General features: G+C 45.2%; 1 protein-coding gene across 5 annotated transcripts in view; it reads left to right on the top strand.

Annotated features, from left to right (window-relative positions):
• The window catches only part of LOC139367102 (sulfatase 1), a 72,653-nt gene that overhangs the window by 2,957 nt on the left and 41,836 nt on the right, over positions 1-27,860 (top strand). For 3 of the 5 annotated variants that reach the window (XM_071105145.1, XM_071105146.1, XM_071105148.1), the window contains exons 1-2: positions 26,305-26,518; positions 27,376-27,615. In XM_071105145.1, the coding sequence (XP_070961246.1) occupies positions 26,341-26,518; positions 27,376-27,615 (418 nt within the window). In that variant the 5' untranslated portion in view covers positions 26,305-26,340. Of the gene's footprint in view, positions 1-26,304; positions 26,519-27,375; positions 27,616-27,860 lie in introns of those variants that run through there. The other 2 variants (XM_071105150.1, XM_071105147.1) reach the window with 1 other exon arrangement.

The following is a 27,860-nucleotide window of genomic DNA, read 5'->3' on the forward strand; positions in this document are numbered from 1 at the left end:
TAAAACCTTGAAATCAGCTCTTGCCATAACAGGCTAGCACTGGAGTAATATGATACATGCTAGGATTCTAGCAGGCGTATTTAGCACTAACTGAAGTTTATTTAGTGCTTTAGCCGGAAAATAAAGCATTACAGCAGTCCAACCTAGAAGTAACAAAAGCATGGACTAACTTTTCTGCATCATTTTTGGACAGAAAGTTCCTGATTTTTGCAATGTTACGTAGATGGAAAAAAAAGCTGTCCTTGAAACAGTCTTGATATGTTCGTCAAAAGAGAGATTTGGGTCCAGAGTAACGCTGAGGTCCTTCACAATTTTATTTCATATGTATGTTCCATAAGTATGTATGTAGTTCTGTGTTGAGCCTCTGTACATACAGTCCTAGTGTTGTGTGGAAGATCTCTGTATATACGTAGTTACTGGTATATAAAATATACTGCCCTAGATTAAGTAAATGGAAAGTTTATGCAGTGGCACCGTTCAAAGCCTCTGCCAATTGGATGCACCAGGAACAATTAGCGTAAAATGTACACGACTGGTTCTGATTTCCGTGCCTGTCCGTCCGTTCCTGCCATGTGCTATAGTTATAGTGTCGGGGGAGAAGGCTCGATGAGCTCTATTGAGAGATTGAGAAGACGGTCGTCGATTTTAGGAAGAGAAGGCTACAGTGAGATTGAGAAGGTACAGCAGATAAATGGTACTATAGATTGTACTGTATCCAGTGCCAAGTAAGTCCTCCAAAGTGCTCATTTTGACCGGCATCTAATTTGAAAAAACAATTGAGATGTACAGTATTATAACTGTTCTATTTGCCAAATTCTGTGCAACAGTCGTTGTTCTGCTTTTATTTGCCATAGTTTGTGGTGAAGATTATTCTTCGTCTAGATTATACCTAAAGTCTAGATTCTAACTCAATTCTAGTGGTTGATGGTGCCAGGTCTTATAGGGAGACCCTCTTATAAATTGTAGTGAAGTAGTAATTATGCTGTCACTTGTCATAGCCAAATCATATTCAACACTATTCCCAGGAAAGTTTTCTTTGAGTTTGTGGTGCATATTGTTCTTAAAGTGCTGGTGGAAGGTATTTCCAGCCCGAAGAGCTGTAAGAGGGGAGACCCTTCACACAGGTTAGTGTTAGCCTGTTGGCAGCAACACAAGCAGCTGTTAGGTATAACGTCAGTGGGGTTCCAAGGGGGCAGCGCCGTGCCAAGACAAACATTGTCCCAGTAGCGATCTACCTCTCCTCTGCCTCGTTCGCTGTCGTTTCCGTCTGACTCGGGCTCTCTCTCTCTCTCTCTCTCTCTCTCTCTCTCTCTCTCTCTCTCTCTCTCTCTCTGTGTGTGTTTGTATTCACGCACTCGGCTTGAGTAGAGAGCGAGAGAGGGAGAAGGAGAGTGAGGGAGAGAAAGGGAGAGCGAGGGAATGAGCGAGCGAGATAGATACAGGCTGACTGAGTCTTGTAACAACACAGAGAAAATCTTAGTCATGCGAGAGGAGCAGTGTGTGTGTGTGTGTGGCGGGGTATGCCAGCCTTAAGCCTGCATGGCTGTATGTGTTGACTGACCGGTGGAAAAAATATCTATCGTGTGTTTACGACCAGACTTTGGAACGTGTGTAAAGTATCTTACCTTCCCAAGTCTCTCATTCATGAAGTCCATATACAAAACATAGGAGTATAGTTATCCCCCCCCCCCCCCCCCCTTATTTTATGTTTATAGAATGCCCCTATTATCCTCAAACCAGAACCACATTTTCACAGGTATTATGTCAAACAAACGGCTGTTACTATAGTGGACAACGTTTCATAGCTTTCTGACTGGCTGGATACTGCTGTACTTTATAAGACAGGGTAGAGTCAGTGGTCAGACTCTCTGCTAGTATAACAAACTGCTTGGTGTAACCCTGAACTGTAAACCGTCACGGTCAAAACATATTGATGCCACGGTAGCTAAGACGGGGAGAGGTCTGTCCGCAATAAAGCGCTGCTCTGCTGTCTTACGGTCCTACAGGCCCTAGTTTTGTCGCACCTGGACTACTGCCCAGTCACATGGTCTAGTGCCACAGAGGGACATAGGCAGATTACAGTTGGCCCAGAACAGAGCAGCACGGCTGGCCCTTAAACGTACATTGAGAGGTAACATCAATGACATGCATGTCAATCTCTCCTGGCTCAAAGTAGAGGAGAGATTGAATACATCACTACTTGACTTTGTGAGAGGTATTGACATGTTGAAATCACAGAGCTGTCTGTTGAAGCGACTAGAACACAGCTCGGACACCCATGCATGCCCCACAAGACATGCCACCAGAGGTCTCTTCACAGTCCCCAAGTCCAGAACGGACTCTGGAAAACGCACTGTACTACACAGAACCGTGACTACATTAACTTTTATTCCACATCAAGTAACTCATGCAAGCAGTAAAATCAGAGGAAGAAAAAAAACAACACCTCACGGAACAATGAGGACTATGAGGAGACACACACATGCACACACGCACTAGCACACTCACTCTACACACATGTAGGTATGATGGTATTATAAATGTTGTATTTGAGATATTTAGTGACGTAATAATGTTATGTGAACTGTTTTATTAAATGTTTTGCTTAATTTATTTGGACCCGAGGAAGAGTAGCTGCTGCCTTGGCAGCTAATGGGGGATCCTTAATAAATACAAATACAAACACAATGTCTCTCTGGGACCAATTGGGAAGGAGAGAGGGAGGGATGGAAAGAGAACAAGCAGAGATGAGGACAGAGACTAAAGACAGACCATCTCTGCATGGTTTACATGCGGAGATGGGTAAAGAGGGAGAAATTGGGATGGAAAGAGAGAGTAGATGGAAGAGATAAAGAGAGCATAAACGACCGTGTGAGTGACACTGTTTAAAAGAGCTGTCTCTTCTCAGCAGGCAGCGTGTGTTTTAGGAAGGAAACTCAACCACCCTCGTCATCCCTCTCTCTCTCTCGCTCTATTTTTCTCCCTATTATTTCTCTCTCTCCCTCCCACGTTCTCCTTCTCCCCCCCCCTACTCCCCCCCCTCCCTCTCTCTCCTCTTTCCTGGTTTATCTCTCTATCCAGTCTTGATGACAGTACAGCTCCTCTCTGTAGGCTGATTGCATGGTAGAGACCGGAGAGATTGTCTATCCTCCTCTATCATCCTCTATCAAACTAAATTACCAGTATTTACCAAACAGCAGGCAGTGAGCTCATCTTTACCAGGTTGCATCCCAAATGGCCCCCTATTCCCTAAATAGTGCACTACTATTGACCATGGCCTATAGGGCTCGGGTAAAAAGTAATGCCCTGTATAAAGAATAGGGTGCCATTTGCCCTGAATAACCTCATATCCTTTGTGTGATCACAGTCTTTAGATCTGTTTCAGAGAGACACTTTCTTTCTCTTTCGGTTGCCTTGTAGTTGGTAGTGTTCTATCAGAGATAGAGAGACTGTGTGTAGTTGGTAGTGTTCTATCAGAGATAGAGAGACTGTGTATTGTTGGTAGTGTTCTATCAGAGATAGAGAGACTGTGTGTTGTTGGTAGTGTTCTAGCAGAGATAGAGAGACTGTGTGTTGTTGGTAGTGTTCTAGCAAAGATAGAGAGACTGTGTGTTGTTGGTAGTGTTCTAGCAGAGAAAGAGAGACTGTGTGTTGTTGGTAGTGTTCTAGCAGAGATAGAGAGACTGTTTGTTGTTGGTAGTGTTCTAGCAGAGATAGAGAGACTGCGTGTTGTTGGTAGTGTTCTAGCAGAGATGGAGAGACTGTGTGTTGTTGGTAGTGTTCTAGCAGAGATAGAGAGACTGTGTGTTGTTGGTAGTGTTCTAGCAGAGATAGAGAGACTGTGTGTTGTTGGTAGTGTTCTAGCAGAGATAGAGAGACCGTGTGTTGTTGGTAGTGTTCTAGCAGAGATAGAGAGACTGTATGTTGTTGGTAGTGTTCTAGCAGAGATAGAGAGACCGTGTCTTGTTGGTAGTGTTCTAGCAGAGATAGAGAGACTGTGTGTTGTTGGTAGTGTTCTAGCAGAGATAGAGAGACTGTTTGTTGTTGGTAGTGTTCTAGCAGAGATAGAGAGACCGTGTGTTGTTGGTAGTGTTCTAGCAGAGATAGAGAGACTGTGTGTTGTTGGTAGTGTTCTAGCAGAGATAGAGAGACTGTGTGTTGTTGGTAGTGTTCTAGCAGAGATAGAGAGACTGTGTGTTGTTGGTAGTGTTCTAGCAGAGATAGAGAGACTGTGTGTTGTTGGTAGTGTTCTAGCAGAGATAGAGAGACTGTGTGTTGTTGGTAGTGTTCTAGCAGAGATAGAGAGACTGTTTGTTGTTGGTAGTGTTCTAGCAGAGATAGAGAGACTGTGTGTTGTTGGTAGTGTTCTAGCAGAGATGGAGAGACTGTGTGTTGTTGGTAGTGTTCTAGCAGAGATAGAGAGACTGTGTGTTGTTGGTAGTGTTCTAGCAGAGATAGAGAGACTATGTGTTGTTGGTAGTGTTCTAGCAGAGATAGAGAGACCGTGTGTTGTTGGTAGTGTTCTAGCAGAGATAGAGAGACTGTGTGTTGTTGGTAGTGTTCTAGCAGAGATAGAGAGACCGTGTGTTGTTGGTAGTGTTCTAGCAGAGATAGAGAGACTGTGTGTTGTTGGTAGTGTTCTAGCAGAGATAGAGAGACCGTGTGTTGTTGGTAGTGTTCTAGTATGAAGCTACAGAGCGAAACTGTCCCGGTAAGGTTTCCTTGGGTTTTTAGGAGCAAGAAATGCATGCACTCACTGGCACGTACACTCTGCAGTGGTCCGTGCTTCTACACCTGCATTGCTTGCTGTTTGGGGTTTTAGGCTGGGTTTCTGTACAGCACTTTGAGATATCAGCTGATGTACAAAAAGGCTATATAAATACATTTGATTTGATTTGATTTGATTTGGTTTGCTCCGGGTGCTCACAATAGAGCTATAGGTGTCATGGAAGGTAAATGAGAAGGTAAACGAGAAGGTAATGAGAAGCTAATTGAGACCCTACATCCTCCACCTCTGTGCGTTTTGTTTTAAGTAGTGTCTCTCTTTTCTCGACCTTGATGAGCAGTTGTGAATTTCCGTGTTTTGGACTGTAACCTCGCTCACAAGGTAGAGTGCTGTGCGTTCAGTCAGAACAAAGTTAGAGCCTGTAGTTATGTAGCGAGTTAGTTGAAAGACACATGGGCCCTTTAGTTTGTTTGAGTGAGAGTGAATGGGAGGGGAGAGCGGGGGAGTCCTTTGCTGTGTTACTGCACGTGGATGCAGCAGGGGCTTATAGCGAGAACAAGAGAGAGGGGAGGGAGGGAGGGAGGGAGGTGGAGAAAAGGGGGATGTTGAGAGCAAAGAAGCAGGGAGGAGAGAAGAAAGGGGAGGTGTGAACATGGGAGGAGAAGAGGAGGGGGATGAAAAGAGGAGAGAGATGCTTCTTAGGAGGGTTGTGTCAGGGGTGAGTATGTTGTGATCAGAGCATGGGCCTCACGTTATTATACTGTTATTTAGACACACACACACACACACACACACACACACACACACACACACACATACACACACACACACACAATACATATGCATGCTTATGGACACACACAACCATCTTTTGAGCAAAGGGCAGGCATGGGAGCAGAATCAGGCAAACATGGTTAACATGTGTGTACACACACGTGTACACACACACTAACCACAACCACTTGCCCTCCTCTCCTACCCACCAGAGGCCTGCAGTGTCCCTGCCTTGTCATCCCTGTTGTCCCATAAGCTGCTCCCTGGGGAGCAGCAATCTGTTTAGGATTGTCAAGAGAAAAGGGTCCTGCCTGTATCACGTACCACGAGGCAGGCTGTCAGAATGCATCCATCCAATGGAAGTGGGCTGGGGGTTTGGGAGAAGTGGTGGCCCCTGGAGGATCCAAACCTTTCATCCACCGACTATAAAGAATGGAGATAATAAGGAAGGAAGGAGGGAGATTGAGGGGGGGAGGAAGGGAAAAGAGGGGGAGGACAGAGGAAGGGAAGAGGGAGGGATTTGTGATGAACACAGCCCACGGCTCTTTATTATGCTCTCTCTCTCTCTCTGTCTCTCTCTCTTCACTCTCTCTGTCTCTCTCTCTTCTCTCTCTCTGTCTATCTCTCTCTCTCTCTCTCTCTCTCTCTCTCTCTCTCTCTCTCTCTGTCTCTCTGTCTCTCTCTCTGTCTCTCTCTCTCTCTGTCTCTCTCTCTGTCTCTCTCTCTCTCTGTCTCTGTCTCTCTCTCTCTGTCTCTCTCTCTCTCTCTTCTCTCTGTCTCTCTCTCTGTCTCTCTCTCTGTCTCTGTCTCTCTCTGTCTCTCTCTCTTCTCTCTCTCTCTCTATCTCTCTCTCTCTCTCTCTCTCTGTCTCTCTCTCTCTCTCTCTCTCTCTCTCTCTCTCTCTCTCTCTCTCTCTCTCTGTCTCTCTCTCTCTCTCTCTCTTCTCTCTCTCTGTCTCTCTGTCTGTCTCTGTCTCTCTCTCTCTCTGTCTCTCTTCTCTCTCGCTCTCTCTCTCTCTCTCTCTCTCTCTCTCTCTCTGTCTCTCTCTCTCTGTCTCTCTCTCTCTCTCTGTCTCTGTCTCTCCTTCCTCTTGATGGTTGGACAGCTCTACTAATAAAAGCCAGCATGCATTTGCTTCAGCTCCTCTGCTCCTTTTCTTCCCTCTGCCCCTGGAGCGCACACACATTCAGACGCTGCCAGTGCCCCTCGTGTGTGAGACTGTGTGTGTATATTAGTGTGTTATGTGACCATGTGCGGGCGCATGGCCCCTAGTCTTGTGGTCTGTTTACTAGGGTCTTCATTTTATAGAGTCATTGTGGCCTTTATGGTCTAGGGTCTTATGGTAAAGGGTCTTTATGGTATAGGGTCTTTATGGTATGTGGTATAGGGTCTTTATGGTCTAGGATCTTTGTGGTCTAGGATCTTTATGGTATAGGGTCTTTATGGTATAGGGTCTTTATGGTGTAGGATCTTTATGGTCTAGGATCTTTATGGTCTAGGGTCTTTGGTCTAGGATCTTTGGTATAGGGTTGGTATAGGGTCTAGGTTCTTTAGGGTCTTTATGGTCTAGGGTCTTTATGGTCCTTAGGGTATAGGGTCTTTGTTATAGGGTCTTTGGTATAGGGTCTGTATGGTCTAAGGTCTTTATGGTCTAGGGTCTTTACGTTCTAGGGTTTTTATGGGATAAGGTCTTTATGGTCCTTAGGGTATGGGGTCTTTGGTATAGGGTCTTTATGGTCTAGCATCTTTGTGGTCTTTGTGGTATAGGGTCTTTTGGTCTAGGGTCTTTTGGTCTAGGGTATTTATGGTCTAGGCTCTTTAGGGTCTAGGGTCTTTAAGGTCTTTATGTTCCTTAGGATATAGGGTCTTTAGGTTATTGGGTCTTTATGGTATAGAATCTTTGTTCCTTAGGATATAGGGTCTTTAGTGTATTGGGTCTTCATGGTCTTTAGGGTCTTGGGTCTTCATGGTATAGGGTCTTTAGTATGGGGTCTTTATGTTCCTTGGGATATAGGGTCTTTAAGGTATAGGGTCTTTAAGGTATAGGGTCTTTATGGTCTAGGGTCTAGGGACTAGGGTCTTTATGGTTTAGGGTCTAGGTTCTTTAGGGTCTTTATGGTCTAGGGTCTTTATGGTCCTTAGGGTATAGGGTCTTTGGTATAGGGTCTGTATGGTCTAAGGTCTTTATGGTCTAGGGTCTTTACGTTCTAGGGTCTTTGTGGGATAAGGTTTTTATGGTCCTTAGGGTATGCGGTCTTTGGTATAGGGTCTTTATGGTCTTTATGGTCTAGCATCTTTGTGGTCTTTGTGGTATAGGGTCTTTTGGTCTAGGGTCTTTATGGTCTAGGCTCTTTATGGTCTAGGGTCTTTAAGGTATAGGGTATTTAGCTTCTAGGGTCTTTATGGTCTAGGGTCTTTATGGTCTAGGCTCTTTATGGTCTAGGGTCTTTAAGGTATAGGGTATTTAGCTTCTAGGGTCTTTATGGTCTAGGGTCTTTATGGTCTAGGGTCTTTAGGGTTTTTATGGTATAGGGTCTTTGGTCTATGGTCTAGGGTCTTAATGGTCTAGGGTCTTTAGGGTTTTTTGTGGTTTAGGGTCTTTATGGTCTAGGGTCTTTAGGTTCTAGGGTCTTTATGGTCTTTATGGTATAGGGTCTTTATGGTCTTTATGGTATAGGGTCTTTATGGTCTTTATGGTATAGGGTCTTTTTGGTATTTAGGGTATAGGGTCTTTATGGTCTTTATGGTATAGGGTCTTTATGGTATAGGGTCTTTAGGGTCTTTATGGTCTAGGGTCTATAGCGTCTTTATGGTGTTTAGGGTCTTTAGGTTCTAGGGTCTTTATGGTCTTTATGGTATGGGGTCTTGTTGGTCTTTATGGTATAGGGTATTTATGGTCTTTGGGGTGAAGGGTCTTTATGGTCCATAGGGCATAGGGTCTTTGGTATAAGGTCTTTAGGGTATAGGTTCTTTATGGTCTTTATGGTATGGGGTCTTTATGGTATAGGGTCTTTATGGTCTTTAGGGTCTATGGTCTTTATGGTCTTTAGGGTATAGGGTTTTTATGGTCTTTAGGGTAGAGGGTATTTACAGTATAGGGTCTTTACAGTATAGGGTCTTCATGGTCTAGGGTCTTATGGTCTAGGGTCTTTAGGGTCTTTATGGTTTAGGGTCTTCATGGTATAGGGTCTTATTGTCTAGGGTCTTTAGGGTCTATATGGTTAAGGGGCTTTATGGTCTTTAGAGTCTTTATGGTCTTTAGGGTCTTTATGGTCTTTAGGGTCTTTATGGTCTAGGGTCTTTAGGGTCTTTAAGGTTCTTTGGGGTCTTTATGGTTTAGGGTCTTTAAGGTCTAGGTTCTTTAGGGTCTTGATGGTCTAGGGTCTTTAGGGTTCTAGGGTCTTTGGGTCTTTAAGGTCTAGGGTATTTAGGGTCTAGGGTATTTAGGGTCTAAGGTATTTAGGGTCTAGGGTCTTTGTCTTTATGGTCTAGGGTCTTTATGGTCTAAGTTGGATATAATATCTCTGCTGTAAATGTCCTAAACAGTGATAAGCTGAGGACTGAGAACGATTGAGCGATAGAACTCTACGTGGGTGAATATTGTCTTTAAGGAGTGGTCGTCTAAATTACAGTGTGTTAAGGCTGGCAGGTGCTGGAGTGTGTGCCAGGACAGATACAAGTAATTGAATTACAAATGACGCTACGCACGCCTCGGAAAGCCACACGCATAGCGCCCAGGGCAATGGAAACGAGAGGAGAACACTTGGGGTACAAATTATAGGTTCAGTACGCCTGAGTTTGACTGACTGACTGTGTGTGTGCATTTCTGACTGACATAAAGTATGTACTCACACACATTCACAGACTGTGTGTGTGTGTGTGTGTGTGTGTGTGTGTGTGTGTGTGTGTGTGTGTGTGTGTGTGTGTGTGTGTGTGTGTGTGTGTGTGTGTGTGTGTGTGTGTGTGTGTGTGTGTGTGTGTAGGCCTATGTGTGAGAGATATGGACAGCGGAGTGAAAGGCCTAGCACAGACGCCATGGGGCGAGAACGCACCAATATATTTTTTACAAGGTATCATGTGTTACTCGGTGGCGGTCATGGCTGTAGATTGTTTATGACAGCCTGGGTCTGGCGAACCTTGTTCTCAGGGTCTCTGTCTCTCTGGGTTTCCTGAGAATACGCCTGCACATGCTCCACATTCTGGCGGTGTAGCGTTTCACGCTACCGTTCCTAGGACACAGGCACTTTAGCCGGGAGCTTGCTGATAGAGCTGCTACCTCTCTGTCTGGAATCTACAACCGTAGCGTGAAAGAGCAGTGGACATTTTCATAAATGTGTGTTTTAGTGCACACATGGAATCCAGAGTACATTGAGATGTAAAGTGTAATTAATACTGCCTGCAGTTCCTTAGTCTATATCAGTTGATGGCATGAATCAATGACCAGGGTTGGGTTGTTGGGGGTACTGGAGGACCAGGGTTGGGCTGTTGGGGGTACAGGATGACCAGGGTTGGGAAACACTGCCCTAAGGCATTGCACAGGAGGCATTGGGATGTAGGTTTTGTTTTTGCTACTCTGTTGATTGACACATGGATTTGGTCTGGATTTCCAGCTTGGTCCAAAGTTACTCTGTAGAGAGAATTGGTTTGCGTCCCAAATGGCACCCTGTTTCATATGTGGTGCACTACTTTTGACCAGGTACCATAAGGAATAGGGTGCCGTTTGGGAAGCACACTTGTTGTATCGAACATAGCACTCTGAAACGTCTTATGTTAATCCTGGTGTTTGGATTACACTTGAGATCGGCCCTAACTCCATTCTTGTGGTTGCTGTGGTGTAGCAATTTGTCGCACACACGCACGCAGTCCACAAAGTCCACAAACAAGACCCAAATTGCTCTATGCCATGTCAAAACAATTGTCCTGCCCTTTTAAACAAATCTGTAGAACAAGTGGCTCTGTTCTGGAGGAGGAGCATTAATCATTCGAGAAAGACTGTTCACGTCCCAAATGGCACCCTATTCCCTGTATAGTGCTCTACTTTTGACCAAATAGGGAATAGGGTGCCATTATTATTTGGTCATTATAGACTTAGTTTTGTTAACTACATCAGCAGTTTATTTTCTTACGCCAGTGTCAATGAATAACCGGCTCTAAATAGCAAGCATGACTATCCTCACCGACTACACCTCTGAAAAACACACACACACACACACACACACACACACGCACACACACACACACACACACACAGATGAATGACTCAACACCAGGGCCGATCCTTAGTCCAACAACTTGTTCCTTATAGCTTCTCTTTCTTTCTCTCCTTCTCAGAAAGAAGGCCCCATGTTCATGAAAGAGGGATTTTAGTCTTAAATCTGTGCCACACTTCTCGTGTCAGTGATCAGTGCAGAATCGTGCATTCTGGGATTACTGAAGTGGGTAAACTACAGAGGTTTTTATAAAAATACTAAAATGCTAATGACTCACTTTGGTCTCTCTGTCTGTCTCTCTGTGTGCTTGTGTGCCTCTCTCTGTCTCTGTCTCTCTCTGTGTGTGTGTGTTCCCCTCTCTCTCTCTGTCTGTGTGTGTGTGCCTCTCTCTCTGTCTCTGTCTCTCTGTGTGTGTGTGTGTGTGCCCCTCTCTCTGTCTCTGTCTCTCTGTGTGTGTGTGCCTCTCTCTTTGTCTCTCTGTGTGTGTGTGTGTGTGTGCCTCTCTCTCTGTCTCTCTGTGTGTGTGCCTCTCTTTGTCTCCGTCTCTCTCTGTTTCTGTCTCTGTCTCTGTCTCTCTCTGTCTCTGTGTGTGTGTGTGTGCCTCTCTCTCTGTGTCTGTCTCTGTCTCTCTCTGTCTCTCTCTCTCTGTGTGTGTGTGTGCCTCTCTCTCTGTCTCCGTCTCTCTCTGTTTCTGTCTCTGTCTCTCTGTGTGTGTGTGTGTGTGTGTGTGCCTCTCTCTCTCTCTCTGTCTCTGTCTCTCTCTGTCTCTGTCTCTCTGTGTGTGTTTGTGTGTGTGTTTGTGCCTCTCTCTCTCTCTGTCTCTCTCTCTCTCTGTCTCTCTCTCTGTCTCTCTCTCTCTCTCTGTCTCTCTCTGTTTCTGTCTCTGTCTCTCTCTGTGTGTGTGTGTGTGCCTGTCTCTGTCTCTGTCTCTGTCTCTGTCTCTCTCTCTCTCTGTCTCTCTCTGTGTGTGTGTGCGCCTCCCGCTGTGCCACCATGCTGCTGATTTCATGGGAAAGAAGTATATCTCTTTATTAACAATGACCTCAGTGGAAACCCATTGAAACAATTTGCTCAACTTCTTTTTTGTGGTTTTGGGGAGTCATTTATGCAAGATATATTTGAACTGTGGCACACAGAGAGGAGAAAGCCACCCATCACGAGTGAGTTTGACTGGCAGATTTGGTCCATAGACTGTTTTAAATGGGAGAACCAGGGTTATGTCCTAAATGTTACAATATTTCATATGTAGTGCACTACTTTTGACCAGAGGCCATTATGGTAGTGCACTATATAGGGTGCACTATAGTGCACTGTATGGGGATTAGGATGCCATTTGGTACACACCCCTGTGGTTGTCTAGAAAGGCTATATGGATGAAAATAGATACATACAGTATATTGTAGAATTATGATCTATACCGTACCAGTCAAAAGTTTGAACACACCTACTCATTCCAGGGTTATTCTTTATTTTAAAATGTTCTACCTTGTAGAATAATAGTGAAGACATCAATACTCTGAAATAACACATATGGAATCATGTAGTAACCAAAAAAGTGTTAAACAAATCAAAATATATTTTATATTTGAAATTCTTCAAAGTAGCTACCCTTTGCCTTGATGACAGCTTTGCACACGCTTGGCATTCTCTCAACCAGCTTCACCTGGAATGCTTTTCCAACAGTCTGGAAGGAGTTCTCACATATGCTGTGCACTTGTTGGCTGTTTTTTTTTATACCACAGTCATGTAATGAGCAAACTGTTGTAGTTGCAGCTGCCTAATCACTCTGCATGTCCATCAAAGACCACATCTCTGTAATTGCTTGTCCTCTATATTTATTCTCCTCTCTCAACCATCAACCATCTCCATCTCTCTCTCTCTCTCTCTCTCTCTCTCTCTCTCTCTCTCTCTCTCTCTCTCTCTCTCTCTCTCTCTCTCTCTCTCTCTCTCTGTGTTTTTGTACTCCCTCTATTAATGCTCTTATAAAAGAGGTCTCCTGGAACTCTCTCTTTAAACTTTTCAAGAGTATCATCAGGGCCTCCAGATTACTTAGCAGTGCGGGACTAGAATAGACACCAGGGCCTCCTGATGAGACACCAGGGCCTCCTAATAAGACACCAAGGCCTCCTGATGACTCAGCAGTATGGGACTAGTATAGACACCAGGGCCTCCTGATGAGACACCAGGGCCTCCTGGTGACTGAGTAGTATGGCAATAGTATAGACACCAAGGCCACCTGATGACTCAGCAGTATGGGACTAGTATAGACACCAGGGCCACCTGATGACTCAGCAGTATGGGACTAGTATAGACACCAGGGCCACCTGATGACTCAGCAGTATGGGACTAGTATAGACACCAGGGCCACCTGATGACTCAGCAGTATGTGACTAGTATAGACACCAGTGCCTCCTGATGAGACACCAGGGCCTCCTAATGACTCAGCAGAATGGGACTAGTATAGACACCAGGGCCTCCTGATGACTCAGCAGTATGGGACTAGTATAGACACCAGGGCCTCCTGATGACTCAGCAGTTTGGGACTAGTATAGACACCAGTGCCTCCTGATGAGACACCAGGGCCTCCTAATGACTCAGCAGAATGGGACTAGTATAGACACCAGGGCCTCCTGATGACTCAGCAGTATGGGACTAGTATAGACACCAGGGCCTCCTGATGACTCAGCAGTTTGGGACTAGTATAGACACCAGGGCCTCCTAATGACTCAGCAGAATGGGACTAGTATAGACACCAGGGCCTCCTAATGACTCAGCAGAATGGGACTAGTATAGACACCAGGGCCTCCTAATGACTCAGCAGAATGGGACTAGTATAGACACCAGGGCCTCCTGATGACTCAGCAGTATGGGACTAGTATAGACACCAGGGCCTCCTAATGACTCAGCAGAATGGGACTAGTATAGACACCAGGGCCTCCTAATGACTCAGCAGAATGGGACTAGTATAGACACCAGGGCCTCCTGATGACTCAGCATTTTGGGACTAGTATAGACACCAGGGCCTCCTGATGACTCAGCAGTTTGGGACTAGTATAGACACCAGGGCCTCCTGATGACTCAGCAGTTTGGGACTAGTATAGACACCAGGGCCTCCTGATGATTCAGCAGTTTGGGACTAGTATAGACACCAGGGCCTCCTAATGACTCAGCAGAATGGGACTAGTATAGACACCAGGGCCTCCTGATGACTCAGCAGTATGGGACTAGTATAGACACCAGGGCCTCCTAATGACTCAGCAGAATGGGACTAGTATAGACACCAGGGCCTCCTGATGACTCAGCAGTTTGGGACTAGTATAGACACCAGGGCCTCCTGATGACTCAGCAGTTTGGGACTAGTATAGACACCAGGGCCTCCTGATGACTCAGCAGTTTGGGACTAGTATAGACACCAGGGCCTCCTGATGACTCAGCAGTTTGGGACTAGTATAGACACCAGGGCCTCCTAATGACTTAGCAGTATGGGAGGTTGTATGTGAAAACTATTTCTAAGAAGCATACTTTCAGTTTTTCCGAACTCATTTCGCTCATGCATAAGAGGGACATACCGGTGCTGGCACATGAGCAGATCAAGAACACAGCTGGAATGCCGATTTTAATCTGTTTACATGTCCTAATAATTCAAAAGATTGCTCCGAAAACCAGGTGTTTTAATCAGCGTATGTTTACTTCAATGTTTGACCTTCCTCCAATTGAAGATAAGCAGAGTAAGGCGTTTACATGACTATTGTCATACTTGATCGACTGCCATAATCAGTTAAATATCATACTATTACTGTGCATGTAGTAAACATTCTCAATGTCTACTGTTCATTTGCAGAGGGCCCGCATCTGAATGGTTCCACTTGTGGTGTGTGGTCCTGGTTGGTTGATTTATTACTAAGTTAAGCAGTTTGTTAGCTATAGTTAGGCTTATATGTTAGTTGCATCTTAGCTAGCTTGTTGTCTAGTAAGGAATGGTATTATTAACAGAGACATACTATGTGTACAGCACTTTCAGAGGGAGAAAGTGTGTATCTTTCCACCACACACATACACGTTCTCCCTCACGAACACACACACACACACACACACACACACACACACACACACACACACACACACACACACACACACACACACACACACACACACACACACACACACACACACACACACACACACACACACACACACACACACACACACAGAGTCAACTCCCAACTTTTCCGAAACAGCCGTCCTCTTGTGTGTTTTAATCATTTCCCTCTCAGCGTTCCCAGCAGAGTTCCCAACGGACCACCTGGTGTCCGGGCTGCTTCAGCCTTTGATGTCTGTGGGAGCTGGATTAATTGAATGATATATTTACATGGACACATAATTAATGATGAGGGTCTAGCAGCCTGGGGATAAGGGCTGTAAGGGCACTACAAAGGGGCTCTCTGAGGGTCTCAGGGAGAAGGGTGTAGGGTTTAGGGGTTGAACTCGGGCTACCGGTACGGATTCAGCTTTCACAGAACCAAGGCACTCCTTTAGTTACACAACTAAAGTGTTGGTGTTGTTGCAATCCAGATCTCTGTTGATTTATAGTTATCATAGATCAGTTGTCAGTACTGGGCTTGAATCATATTTGTCCTTACTTTGTGACGGAGATGTCACTGGAGTGAGTGTGAGAGTGTGGTAACTAAAGAGGCAGCACTCCTTCAGTCCGTGGGCTGGACAGCTGTGTGGGAGAGAGATCCAGGCTTGACCCGTCTTGATGGGCACCGCGCCCTACCCCTCTACCTCCACTACTCCCTTCTGCCCCGGCCTACTCAGGGCACCCTGGGCCCTCCTCACAAAGGTTCTTCTCAGTGTACCAGGCCCCGTGGCATCCGCCCAGCCAAATTCCCCAACAGGATTAGAGCAACATTTGGAACAAACCTCAATATTAAGCTCATGTGGCTCCATAACCCCCCCCCCCCTTGGAAAACAAGTGGGAGTAATCAAGGCTGGGCTGAAATATGGGAGCTGTATCAGAACCAAATCAGTAGATTCTGTCTCTCCCTCTTCTACACACAGCGATCTCCTCATACATTCTCTCATGATTTATTTGTCATCTCGGCACACACACATATTCCTAATCTCTCTCTCTGTCTCTCTCTCTCTACCTCTGAGATTATCCTTCGTTGCTACACAGCCCATAGCTCTCTCTCTCTCTCAATAGGTGGTCAGGCCCTCACTGAAGTACAGTACACTCAGAAACCATGGCAACAAAGCTAGCTAGCTAGTGCAGGGATGGCTGGCTGTCTGAATGGTCGGCAGAAGGCCTCTAACCACACAGCGTCCTGTGCCCTGACCGTGCACTGACCTGAGTGGTTATGTGGCTTTGATCGCGGCTAGTTTAGACTAACCTCAGCCACCTGGGCTACTCACACACACACAAATGGGTTACTTGGGGGGTGAGAAAAGGAGAATGAGTGTGTGTGTATCTGTGTGTACATGCTTGTGCGTGTGTGTGAAGTCATCCCAAGCCAAGGAGGGAGACGGAAACCTTTACAAGCCCCAGATGGACAATGGTGGATGGTGTTTAAGGAGCGTTTGGGAAGCCCTCTGATTGGCTGTGTATTCCTTACAGCCACAGGTAACGTACGACCCTCCACACACATACAAACACAGACCGCTAGAGCACCACGTGGCGGACGGATTGCATCTGGCTCAGTCTTCTGTTTGGCAGCACCGCCCTGCGCATTTATTAGTCATTACTGAACAATGGTGGAAATAAAAGGAAGAGGGACAATGGAATGAACATGGAACAAGACACTGATTGATCCTTAAAGATCCTCCTCTTTCCCCTGAAAGTGAACAGTCCTGATCATCAGAACTCCTTATATTCTTCTGGAACCCTCCATCCATTTTGTTCCGTGTCTTGCTGAACATGAAAAGTTATATTGGAGGAGAGGTTCTGAGTGTCAAACCTAAACCAGATGTCACTGGGACCCTGAGGTAAGACCTTCATTCATGATAGGCCTGCTCGTTAGGGACAAGCCCCCCCCCCTTTCCCTCTCTTTTTGATTCTCACTCTCCCTCCTCTCTCCCTCTCGCTCTGTCCATCTCCAGGCTAGCCAAGATTAGTCCAAATGGGGACTAAAAGAGATCCTAATAAAATAAAATAAAATCTCCCCCTCTCGCTCTGTCCATCTCCAGGCTAGCCAAGGCAGAGAGGAACAGCGCAGATGAGAGGAGGAAGTAGGGCCTGATGGCATAGTTAGAATGATGCTGCTGGAGTGTGTAATGTATGCTACCATAGCTCTGTCTCACTCCCTATACAGCTGCAAGGCTTTTCTTGTAATTCATGGTTAGTAGTGAAGGGAGAGGTTGTTTTATATCGGGGGTGAAAGAATAAGACATTAGTCATGAGAGTAGAAGATTATCATGCTGTCTACCATTAAGCACCCTAAGCGCGGCACCTAATTCTCATAGGTCTCAGGTCAAAAGTAGTACACTAGTAAGGGAACAGGGTGCCATTTGGGACGCTGACTCAGTGTTGATGGCCATTAATCTGAAAATTGCACATTTCTTACTCCATCTGGCAGCTGTGTGCGTGTCAGAGGGACTGACTGGAAACTCCATAGTGCCCTTTTTGTTTTGGTCGACTTTGAACCCCCGTCCCCAGGCCCTTTTCTTCTCCTGGACGGCTGGTCCGTCCCCAATGTTCTACTACTGCAGCTGAACCCTTGAAGAGTACAGTAAAGGAGTAATGAGTAATTTAAAGGCTCATTAGCGGAGCTAATCCTCCAAAACAATTAGGAAGCAGAAACAGTATGACTCTGCAGTCAGGTTGAGTACCACATGGTACACTATTCCATATGGGCCCTGGCCAAAAGTGGTGCACTAAATAGGGAATATAGGGTGCTATTTGGGACATCGCCCCTGGGTCTGGCATAAAAGACCTCTTGTTTCCTACAGACGTATAGAACTATGTTCTAGGGGGATGTTTGTGGGGCGAAGAGAAATGTTTTTGCCCCTCTTACTAAGTTGAGGGTCTTTGGTCTATAGTTTGCTTTGGTTGGGTTCACTTAAGCTTTCTCAAGAGGTCATTCCTTTTAAATGTGTCAGTTTGGTCTGAAGGAAAAAGGTTAAGAAAAACGATGCTGCTCTTAAGAAAGGAAAAAAAGGAGAGATTCTTGACTTCTGATCAAGAATTCTCATATTTCCTTCACATTTGGAGATTTTCTATCACTTTTCTGAAAGATGCCAAATACCTTCCATATGCAAAGCATTTGAAATGCCAGATAACAGAAGAACACAGTATTCTAGTCAACTATTCCCTCAGGTTGGAACACATCCTGAAGGTTATCATTATGTGCGTCCCAAATGGAACCCTATTCACATAGGGCTCTGGTCAAAAGTGGTACATTACATAGGGAATAGGGTGGCATTTGGGACGTACAGTGCTTTCAGAAAGTATTCATACCCTTCGACTTTTTGCATAATTTGTTGTGGTACAGCCTGAATTCAAAATGTATTAAATATATTTTTTCTCTCACCAGTCTACTCAAATACTACCCGTAGCCTTGTTTTTTTTTTAGGTTATTGTCCTGCTCATGTATTCAGGTGAATTCATCTCTGTTGGAAAGCAGACTGAACCAAGGTTTCCTCCAGGATTTTGCCTGTGCTTAGCCCCATTCCGCGTATTTCTTTTGTCCTGAAAAACTCACCTGTCCTTAACGATTATAAGCATTTTCATAACGTGATGCAGACACCACTCTGCTTGAAAATATGGAGAGGGGTACTCAGTAATGTGTTGTATTAGATTTGCCCCAAACATAACACTTTGTGTTCAGGACAAAAAGTTAATTGCAGTATTACTTTAATGCCTTGTTGCAAACAGGTTAGTATTGTAGAGTAACTATAATGCTGTTGATCCATCCTCAGTTTTATCTTATCACAGCCATTAAACTCAAACTCTTTTAAAGTCACTATTGGCCTCATGGTAAAATCCCTGAGTGGTTTCCTGCCTCTCTGGGAACTGAGTTAGGAAGGATGCCTGTTTCTTTCTAGTGATTGGGTGTATTGATACACCATCCAAAGTGTAATTAGTAACTTCACCATGTTCGAAGGGACATTCAATGTCAGCTTTTTGTATTTTTACCGTTCTACCAATAGGTGTCCTTCTTACATGCTGACCACACCGCTTGCGTCGCTTGTGCGAATGTTGCAAAATAACTGTACACATGCATGTTATTCAATCATTGGACCCACACTGCTCGCGCGCGTCAGCGACCGTCTGTGTAGCCAGGCGCTAAAATAGAAATCGGTCAAATTTTTGATGAGCTGCAAGTCCGGTCACTCCAGTCTCCTCATTGGTTTTTAGGAGCATATACCCACGTGGGTGATTGAAAGATGAACTGAGGTCCACACTCCAGTCGGTTGTAGTAATGCTGTAAAGTTGGTTGCCAACCTCCATAAAAAGTCCAAAGAAGAAAAAGAAGCCTGAAGAAAGGAGGAGATATGATGAGAAATGAACTTGGTTTACCTTTTTATCTATGGATTAATTGTCGGAGTAGAGGACCTTGTGCATTTCAGGTAAAATAACAACCCAATGTTTGTATCCCAGGACAAATGAGCTAGCAACAGCAAGCTAATGTCCCCAAATGAATATAATTGGATCAGGGTTTGTTTTGATATTTCAACCTGCGTGTTCTGATTTGCTTCTGGTGTGGGCGAACAAAATCAACGTGCACGCGCGTCCGGTTTGGTCAGCATGTTAGAGAGACATTGGAAAACCTTCCTGGTCTTTGTGGTTGAATCTGTTTGAAATTCACTGCTCAACTGGGGGACCTTACAGATACTTGTATGTGTGGGGTACAGAGATGAGGTAGTCATTCAAAACTCATGTTAAGCCTTTTTATTGCATAAAGAGTGAGTCCATCCGACTTATTATGGGACTTGTTGAGCACACTCCTGAACTTATGTATGTTTGCCGTAACAAAGGGGTTGAATAATTAACTCAAGACATTTCAGCTTTTCATTATTAATTAATTAATTAACATTTCTAAACATAGGCCAGTGACGACAAAAATCACAATGTAATCCATTTTAAATTCAGGCTGTAACACAACAACATGTGGAAAAAGTCAAGGGGTCTGAATACTTTCTGAAGGTAGTGTAGTCAATTATCTCTGCTATGAGATAAGCCTCCATTGTTCCTGGGTCTACAGCAAGGCTACCCCTGCTCTCTCTTTCTCTCATCTCCCATGGTGTCATAGGAATGTGAGGACATCGCTACTGTCAGGGGCTGGAATCTGGTTGTCAGAGGTTAAAGTTCAAGGTGTGTGTGTTTAGGGGTCTCGTAGATGAGTGGGCATCATTGCTGGAACTTCACTTGAATGCGTAATATATTGAGTGCGTAACATATTCTTCCATTTCCTGTGTCCCAATGAGAACTGAAGTTGACCTTTGTTCTCTGAAGGTAAAAAGTCAGTAGAAAAGTGAACCAAATCAGGTCAAATTAACAGTGAATCATGTTCAATTGAGTTAAAGGGAGAGGAAGGTGACAGATGGAACCCTCCTGTCTGTCCCAAACGGCCCCCTATTCTCTATATACTGCACTACATTTGATCACAGCCCTATGGGTCCTGGTCAAAAGTAGTGCCTTTTATAGGGAATGCCATTTGGGGTGCCATTTGGGACACTGGCTTTGAAGACAGCTGCCTCAGCACAGTGTCAATGTGCTCCCCCGTCCCATGATCAAGTTTTATAGCATTGTATTAGCGCGGTAATTCCAGTTGTAAGGAGAATGTGGCGATTCGGGGCTGTTAGCGTGGCATGTCACACAATGACACTCTTTATCTGCCTCTCAGCTTCTTCATTCCTCAAGAAGTCCCATGAAAAGACCATTGCTACGGATCATTGGCGTGGCTAATTGATGATGCTTCCCAAATGGCACCCTGGTCTTTATATAGCACACCTATTTTGACCAGAGCCCTCTGGGGCAGCTTATGGGTCCTGGTTAAAAGTAGTGCACTACATGGGGAATAGGGTGCCATTTGATTTGGGATGCGGTGTGAATGTGGGTTGAGTGCGAGCATTAGACGGACCCTTTGAGTATAGCCTCTTGTTGGGTTGTTTAGAGTCTTCCAGTGACAGTGTAAGGAGTTAAGTGGGCTTCATCATGCGTGTGTGAGTAGGGTGTTTTTTTCCCCCGGTAATCTAGTGTTTCTAACATCAAATCAAATTGTGCCGAATACAACAAGTGTAGACCTTACAGTGAAATGCTTACTTACAGGCCCTTAACCAACAATGCAGTTTTAAGAAGAAAAAAACAAGTGTGAAGAAAGTATTTACTAAATTAACTGACGTAAACATTAAATAAATACAAAGAAAAAAGAAAAAAAGAAAAATAAGAAATAGCATCTGGCGTGTCTTGTGTATGTACACGTCTGTGTTTTCGCCTACGTGTGTGTGTGTGTGTGTCCCCTGCCAATCCCTGCCTGAGGGCTGAGGTTCTAAACAGTGCCAGTGTTTGTACAGGGCTGTGAGGATGTCTGGACAGGCTGTCCCGGACAATGCCTGTCCAAAATACTCTCCAAAAAAGCTCTTACTGCTCCATCTGAGATTTACGTCCCAAATGGCACCTTATTCCCTGCATAGTGCACTATGGGCCCTGGTCAAAAGTAGTGCACGTTATAGAGAATAGGGTGCCATTTGGGATGCATGCTAAGAGCTGCTTATTACCATTACACATCTCTATGGGGAGACAAGCAGATGGAAAACCAATGACCAACACAGTTATGCAGATACAGGTTACATCCCAAATGGCATCCTAATCGCTATTTTGGCACTACTTTTGACAAGGGCACTGGTCAAAAGTTGTGCACTATGTAGGGAATAGGGCATGGTTAACAAAGATTATGTTTAGAGGGAACCAAAAACAGAGATTTAGGCTAACATGATTTGGTGACCATCTGTTCTGACAGACAGATATGTGAATGCTTCAGTATATCTGTGATGTCTGCTTTGGGCCGACAGACGCTAGCTAGCTATGACGAAACACAGTGGTCAGATAGAGTAGGTTTTCAACTTTGACAATCTCTCTTATTGCTGATTAGGAAGGAAAGAAGATGCGTTGGATGTGGAATGGTGGAGAAGGTAGACATTGATGGGTTGACTACAGAAAGAGTGGGTAAACTACTGTAAAATCCAATCCCAGGAGTAATACAGCCCTCAGCTTGGCCTGAGGGTATGAGTAAGGAAGGTGGACCATGACAACCAGGACATTGTAATAGCAGCTCCATCATCTCACAGTGACAGGAGACCTTCTGGACAGCCATTTTGCTGAGTGGCACCATACTGATCTTCATTCTGACCTAATGAGCTGGAACAAAATAGTGGCTCTACCACACCTGAGCCTGGCCCTCCCTCATGGAGAGACCCTCCTTTCTGGGCCAAAACCCCAGTGGGTGTCACTGCCTTTGTCCCTCCCTCTGTGCCTCTCAACTTTAGTAAACAGGCCCAGAGCCAGTTCCCAACATAGCACTAGGGCTTTCTCCAAGGAGTAAAGAGGGAGCAATGGCTGAATTAAAGGCTGCATACCAATATATTTGTGTGTTTTCCTTCATGATCAGCATTAAGGGAGCATATAGGATCGTTTTTCAACTTGAACTTACTCACCATTCAACATACAGTTTACTCTTAACCAAACAGTAAGTTATGTCTCCAGTTTAAAACCGGTCTATTAAGTCATATTAACGTACAATACAATGTATTTAAAACATTTCTCTTTGCATTGTTGGGAAAGGCCCGTAAGTAAGCTTTTCACTGTATTTAAAACATTTCTCTTTGCATTGTTGGGAAAGGCCCGTAAGTAAGCTTTTCACTGTATTTAAAACATTTCTCTTTGCATTGTTGGGAAAGGCCCGTAAGTAAGCTTTTCACTGTATTTAAAACATTTCTCTTTTCATTGTTGGGAAAGGCCCGTAAGTAAGCTTTTCACTGTATTTAAAACATTTCTCTTTGCATTGTTGGGAAAGGCCCGTAAGTAAGCTTTTCACTGTATTTAAAACATTTCTCTTTTCATTGTTGGGAAAGTCCCGTAAGTAAGCTTTTCACTGTATTTAAAACATTTCTCTTTGCATTGTTGGGAAAGGCCCGTAAGTAAGCTTTTCACTGTATTTAAAACATTTCTCTTTTCATTGTTGGGAAAGTCCCGTAAGTAAGCTTTTCACTGTATTTAAAACATTTCTCTTTTCATTGTTGGGAAAGGCCCGTAAGTAAGCTTTTCACTGTATTTAAAACATTTCTTTTTGCATTGTTGGGAAAGTCCCGTAAGTAAGCTTTTCACTGTATTTAAAACATTTCTCTTTGCATTGTTGGGAAAGGCCCGTAAGTAAGCTTTTCACTGTATTTAAAACATTTCTCTTTGCATTGTTGGGAAAGGCCCGTAAGTAAGCTTTTCACTGTTAGTCCACACTTGTTGTTTTACGAAGCATGTGACAAACATACCAGATGGAAAGTTCTATCAACACCAGCGGACCATAAATCACCGTCTTTCCAAAGCTTCAGAGACTCCTTGGCGTCTTTCTGATCGTGGTAAATGTAGAAAAGGCAATAAGCCAGTGGTTATTTATACTGTGGTTATAATCGACAGTGACATCACAAATGGCACCCTATTCCCTGTACACCTCCCCCCCACTACCTCCCCACCCACCCACCCACCCACCCACCCTCCCCTACCTCCCCACCCTCCCCTGTCACGCTTGGGGTGTCTGTTGACTGACAGGTGGGAGGAAGGGCTGTGATTGGTTCAGGCTGGGGCCTGCGGGAAGGCATTGGAGGAGAGAGAGAGAGAGAGAGAGAGAGAGAGAGAGAGAGAGAGAGAGAGAGAGAGAGAGAGAGAGAGAGAGAGAGAGAGAGAGAGAGAGAGAGAGAGAGAGAGAGAGAGAGAGAGAGAGAGAGAGAGAGAGAGAGAGAGAGAGAGAGAGAGAGAGAGAGAGAGAGAGAGAGAGAGAGAGAGAGAGAGAGGTTGGTTGATGTGTGATAGTTGATCAACACAGGGAGAGAAACAGATTCAGGCCTCTAAACTGGATGTGTTTTCTCGTGAAAGGATATGAAGGGATTAAGAACAAGATGACATTATAAAACTGATGATGTCAACTCAGGTGAGCTCGCTCTCTAGTTCTCTCTCTAATAGTTGCCTTAAGATCGGTCAGTGTCTGTCGTTTGTGTTCATGTCCAGGGTTGAGTATTTCACTGAACACACAGCACATGCTGGAACTGTTATAGGCTGTCCCAAATGGTACCTCATTCCCTTTATATTGCACTACTTTTGACCAGGGCTCATAGGGCTCTAGTCAAAAGTAGTGCACTATATAGGGAGTGCCATTCGGGACTCATTCATAGTAAAGTTTTTCAACGTTTGGAGTGGCTAACTCAGGATGGTCTTCTGGTCTGTTTGTTGAACAATACAGTGCATTTTGAAAGTATTCAGATCCATTGCCTTTAACATATTTTGTTACCTCACTATTTTATGCCTTACTCTAAAATATATATTTCATTTATTTAAAAAAATATATTTTTTAAATTTTACCCCCAATTTCGGACCTCCCTGTCGCGGCCGGCTGCGACAGAGCCTGGGCACGAACCCAGAGTCTCTGGTGGCACAGCTAGCAGTGCGATGCAGTGCCCTAGACCATTTTTGCAAATGTATTACACATTTAAATCTGAAATATCATGTTTGCATAAGTATTCAGACCCTTTACTCAGTACTTTGTTGAAGCACCTTTGGCAGCAATTGCAGCCTTGAGTCTTCTTGCGCAATGGCGCTACAAACTTGGCACACCTGTATTTGGGGAGTTTCTCCCATTCTTCTCTTCAGATCCTCTCAAGCTCTGTCAGGTTGGAAGGGGAGCGTCGCTGCACAGCTATTTTCAGGTCTCTCTAGAGACGTTTGATCGGATTCAAGTCTGGGCTCTGGCTTTCAGAGACTTGTCCCGAAGCCACTCCTGCATTGTCTTGGCTGTGTGCTAAGGGTTGTTGTCTGTTGGAAGGTGAACCTTCGCCCCAGTCTGAGGTCCTGAGTGCTCTGGAGCAGGATTTCATCAAGGATCTCACTGTACTTTGTTCCCTTCATCTTTCCCTCGATCCTGACTAGTCTCCCAGTCCCTGCAGCTGAAAAACCTCCCCAGAGCATGATGCTGCCACCACCATGCTTCACCGTAGGGATGGTGCCAGGTTTCCTCCAGACTTGACACTTGGCATTCAGGCCAAAGAGTTCAATCTTGGTTTCATCAGACCAGAGAATCTTGTTTCTCATGGTCTGAGAGTCCTTTAGGGCAGTCATGTGCCTTTTACTGAGGAGTGGCTTCCATTTGGCCACTCTACCATAAAGGCCTGATTGGTGGAGTGCTGCAGAGATGGTTGTCCTTCTGGGAGGTTCTCCCACGATTGCTCAGTATGATCGGGCGTTTGGCCAAACCTTTTCCATTTAAGAATGATGGAGGCCACTGTATTCTTGCGGACCTTCAATGCTGCAGAAATTTTTTGGGTACCCTTCCCAGGATCTGTGCCTCGACACAATCCAGTCTCGGAGCTCTATGGACAATACCTTCAACCTTATGGCTTGATTTTTGCTCTGACATGCACTGTCAACGTTGGGTCTTTATATAGACAGGTGTGGAAAGGGGTCTGAATACTTTCCGAATGCACTGTAGTCTGCACATCAAAATGGCTCCCTTTTCCCCTACTACTTCCCATAGGGCTCTGGTCAAAAGGAGAGTGCAGTACGTAGGGAGTAGGGTGCCCTTTGGGACACAGACATAGTGGAGTTGGGGTATGATTTGTGAGCAGATGGATGTAACTTCTGGGAAGTAAATATGTTTAAATGTAGCGGTGAATCTGGGACGGTTGTTGACTGTATTCTGGAAAGAGAACAGACTGGTTTACTACCATTTTGATAAGGCAGTAGTAAACCACTTTTTCCTCACTCACTCTTATTCTTTCTATCCACACTGAGTGTACAAAACATCAGGAACACCTGCTCTTTCCGAGACAGGCTGACCAGGTGAATCCAAGTGAAAGCTATGATCCCTTATTGACGTCACTTGTGAAATCCACTTCAATCAGTGTAGATGAAGGGTAGGAGACATGGGCCAGCATCCCTGTGGGTGGTACGCTTTCAACACCTTGAAGTGTCCATGCCCTGATGAATTGAGGCTGTTCTGAGGGCAAAAGCAGTATGCAATATTAGTAAGGTGTTCCTAATGTTTGGGCACTCAGTATACGTTACTGTCTCACTTTCACTCTCATTGTTGCTCTCTCTCTCTCGTTTTCTCTCTTTAATTACATGTTGTCAACAGTGTGTCAGTAAATACTGCATCTCGACTAACTCCTCCTTCTCCTTTCTCTCTCTCTCTCGCTCTCTCGCTCTCTCTCTCTGTCCGTGTCTCTCTGTTCGTGTCTCTCTCTCCGTGTCTCTCTTTCTCTTGTCTCTCACTCGGTCTCTCTCTCGGTCTCTCTCTCGGTCTCTCTCTCTCTCTCTCTCTCTCTCTCTCTCTTTGTGTCTCTGCCTCTCTGTCTCTCTCTCTCTGTGTGTGTCTGTCTCCCTCTCTCCTCAGAAGTGAGAGCTCCAGTGGGTTTCCTCCCTCCGCCATGCTGCTGGTGTGTGTGTCCTGGCTGGGCCTGCTGTCCCTGGGTTGGGACCAGGGCTGTTCAGCATTCAGCACCACCAGAGCCCAGGGAGGCCTGAGGGGACGCATCCAGAGGGACCGCAGGAACATTAGGCCCAACATCATCCTCATCATAACCGACGATCAGGACACGGAGCTTGGTAAGACTGTCATGCTGATCCCCTGGAGGTCTGCTGTATTTTGTAAGAGCCGCCATAGCTGTATGAATCTGGGTTGTACTCATTAGTGCACACTGTAGCAAAACGTTTTGCAACAGAAAATGAGAACAAGCATTTTTACTGGACAAATTCAGGTAGGACCCTCACTCTTTCTGCCCGTTTCCTTCCATTTGGTTCCTAGTGTACATCTCTCGGTCTGTCCTAAGGAAGTCTGGGACTATAGTGGTGGTCTTGTATTGGTCACTACCACTATAAGGTGCTCTGTGGATCAGTGTTGTAATCTACAGGGTGCATGTTTGGCCCTGCTATCTACTGTTCTGGGACTGAGAGCATCCTCACCTCTCTCTCGCTCTTTCTGTCTCCCAGACATAAGCGCAAGCAGACAGAGGGGCCATCTGGCCTTGTGGAGCGGTGGACAGTGTTTGTGTAATGGATTATGGTTACTTATTACTCTGACAAAATAGGATGGGATGCGAAAAGCTCCAATCCTAGTTTGACAGCAGTGTTTCCCCACAGGGAAATGCAATGTTGCAATCCTCCTCCTCTGACAAAAATCCATCTCCCACACTGTCCGTCACTACAGAGCAGCAGGTTAAGAAGTCATGAAGGAAGATCTACAAACGGAACCATGTAAAAGCCAGGCGGTCCAGAACAGTCTGAACTGTGTCAATTGTAGTTTAGTTACATGGGTCACTGTTAAGTCTATAAGACCGCAGTCTGTGATGATTGGCGTCAGCGACACACGGAAATGTTTCTGGATAACTGTTCAACTTGCTGTTCGTCTTTTAACGTCTTTCTTTCCTCATTTCTCCCTTCTCCTCGTTCCTCCTCCCCGCTAGGCTCTCTTCAGGTGATGAATAAGACTCGTAAGATAATGGAAGATGGAGGCACCTCGTTCACCAATGCCTTTGTGAGCACGCCCATGTGCTGTCCGTCACGCTCGTCCATGCTGACTGGGAAGTACGTTCACAACCACAACACCTACACCAACAACGAGAACTGTTCTTCGCCGTCCTGGCAGGCCCAGCATGAACCACGCTCCTTCGCCGTCTACCTCAACAATACAGGATACAGGACAGGTAAGGTGGCACACACACTCTCTGCCAGAGTTCTGTCAGTCACCAGCTCCCCAAATGCCTGTTGACAATCACTCCTGTTTTTAGTCAAACACACATTTTTTACAGGAACCGACCCTCCGTTCGCCTGTCTCCCCCCCCCCCCCCCCATATATCTGTCTCCCTCCCCATATATCTGCCTGTCTCCCTCCCCCTCTATCTGCCTGTCTCCCTCCCTCTCTATCTGCCTGTCTCCCTCCCCCTCTATC

Source organism: Oncorhynchus clarkii, chromosome 15, assembly GCF_045791955.1.
Source record: "Oncorhynchus clarkii lewisi isolate Uvic-CL-2024 chromosome 15, UVic_Ocla_1.0, whole genome shotgun sequence".
Classification (NCBI taxonomy): domain Eukaryota; kingdom Metazoa; phylum Chordata; class Actinopteri; order Salmoniformes; family Salmonidae; genus Oncorhynchus; species Oncorhynchus clarkii.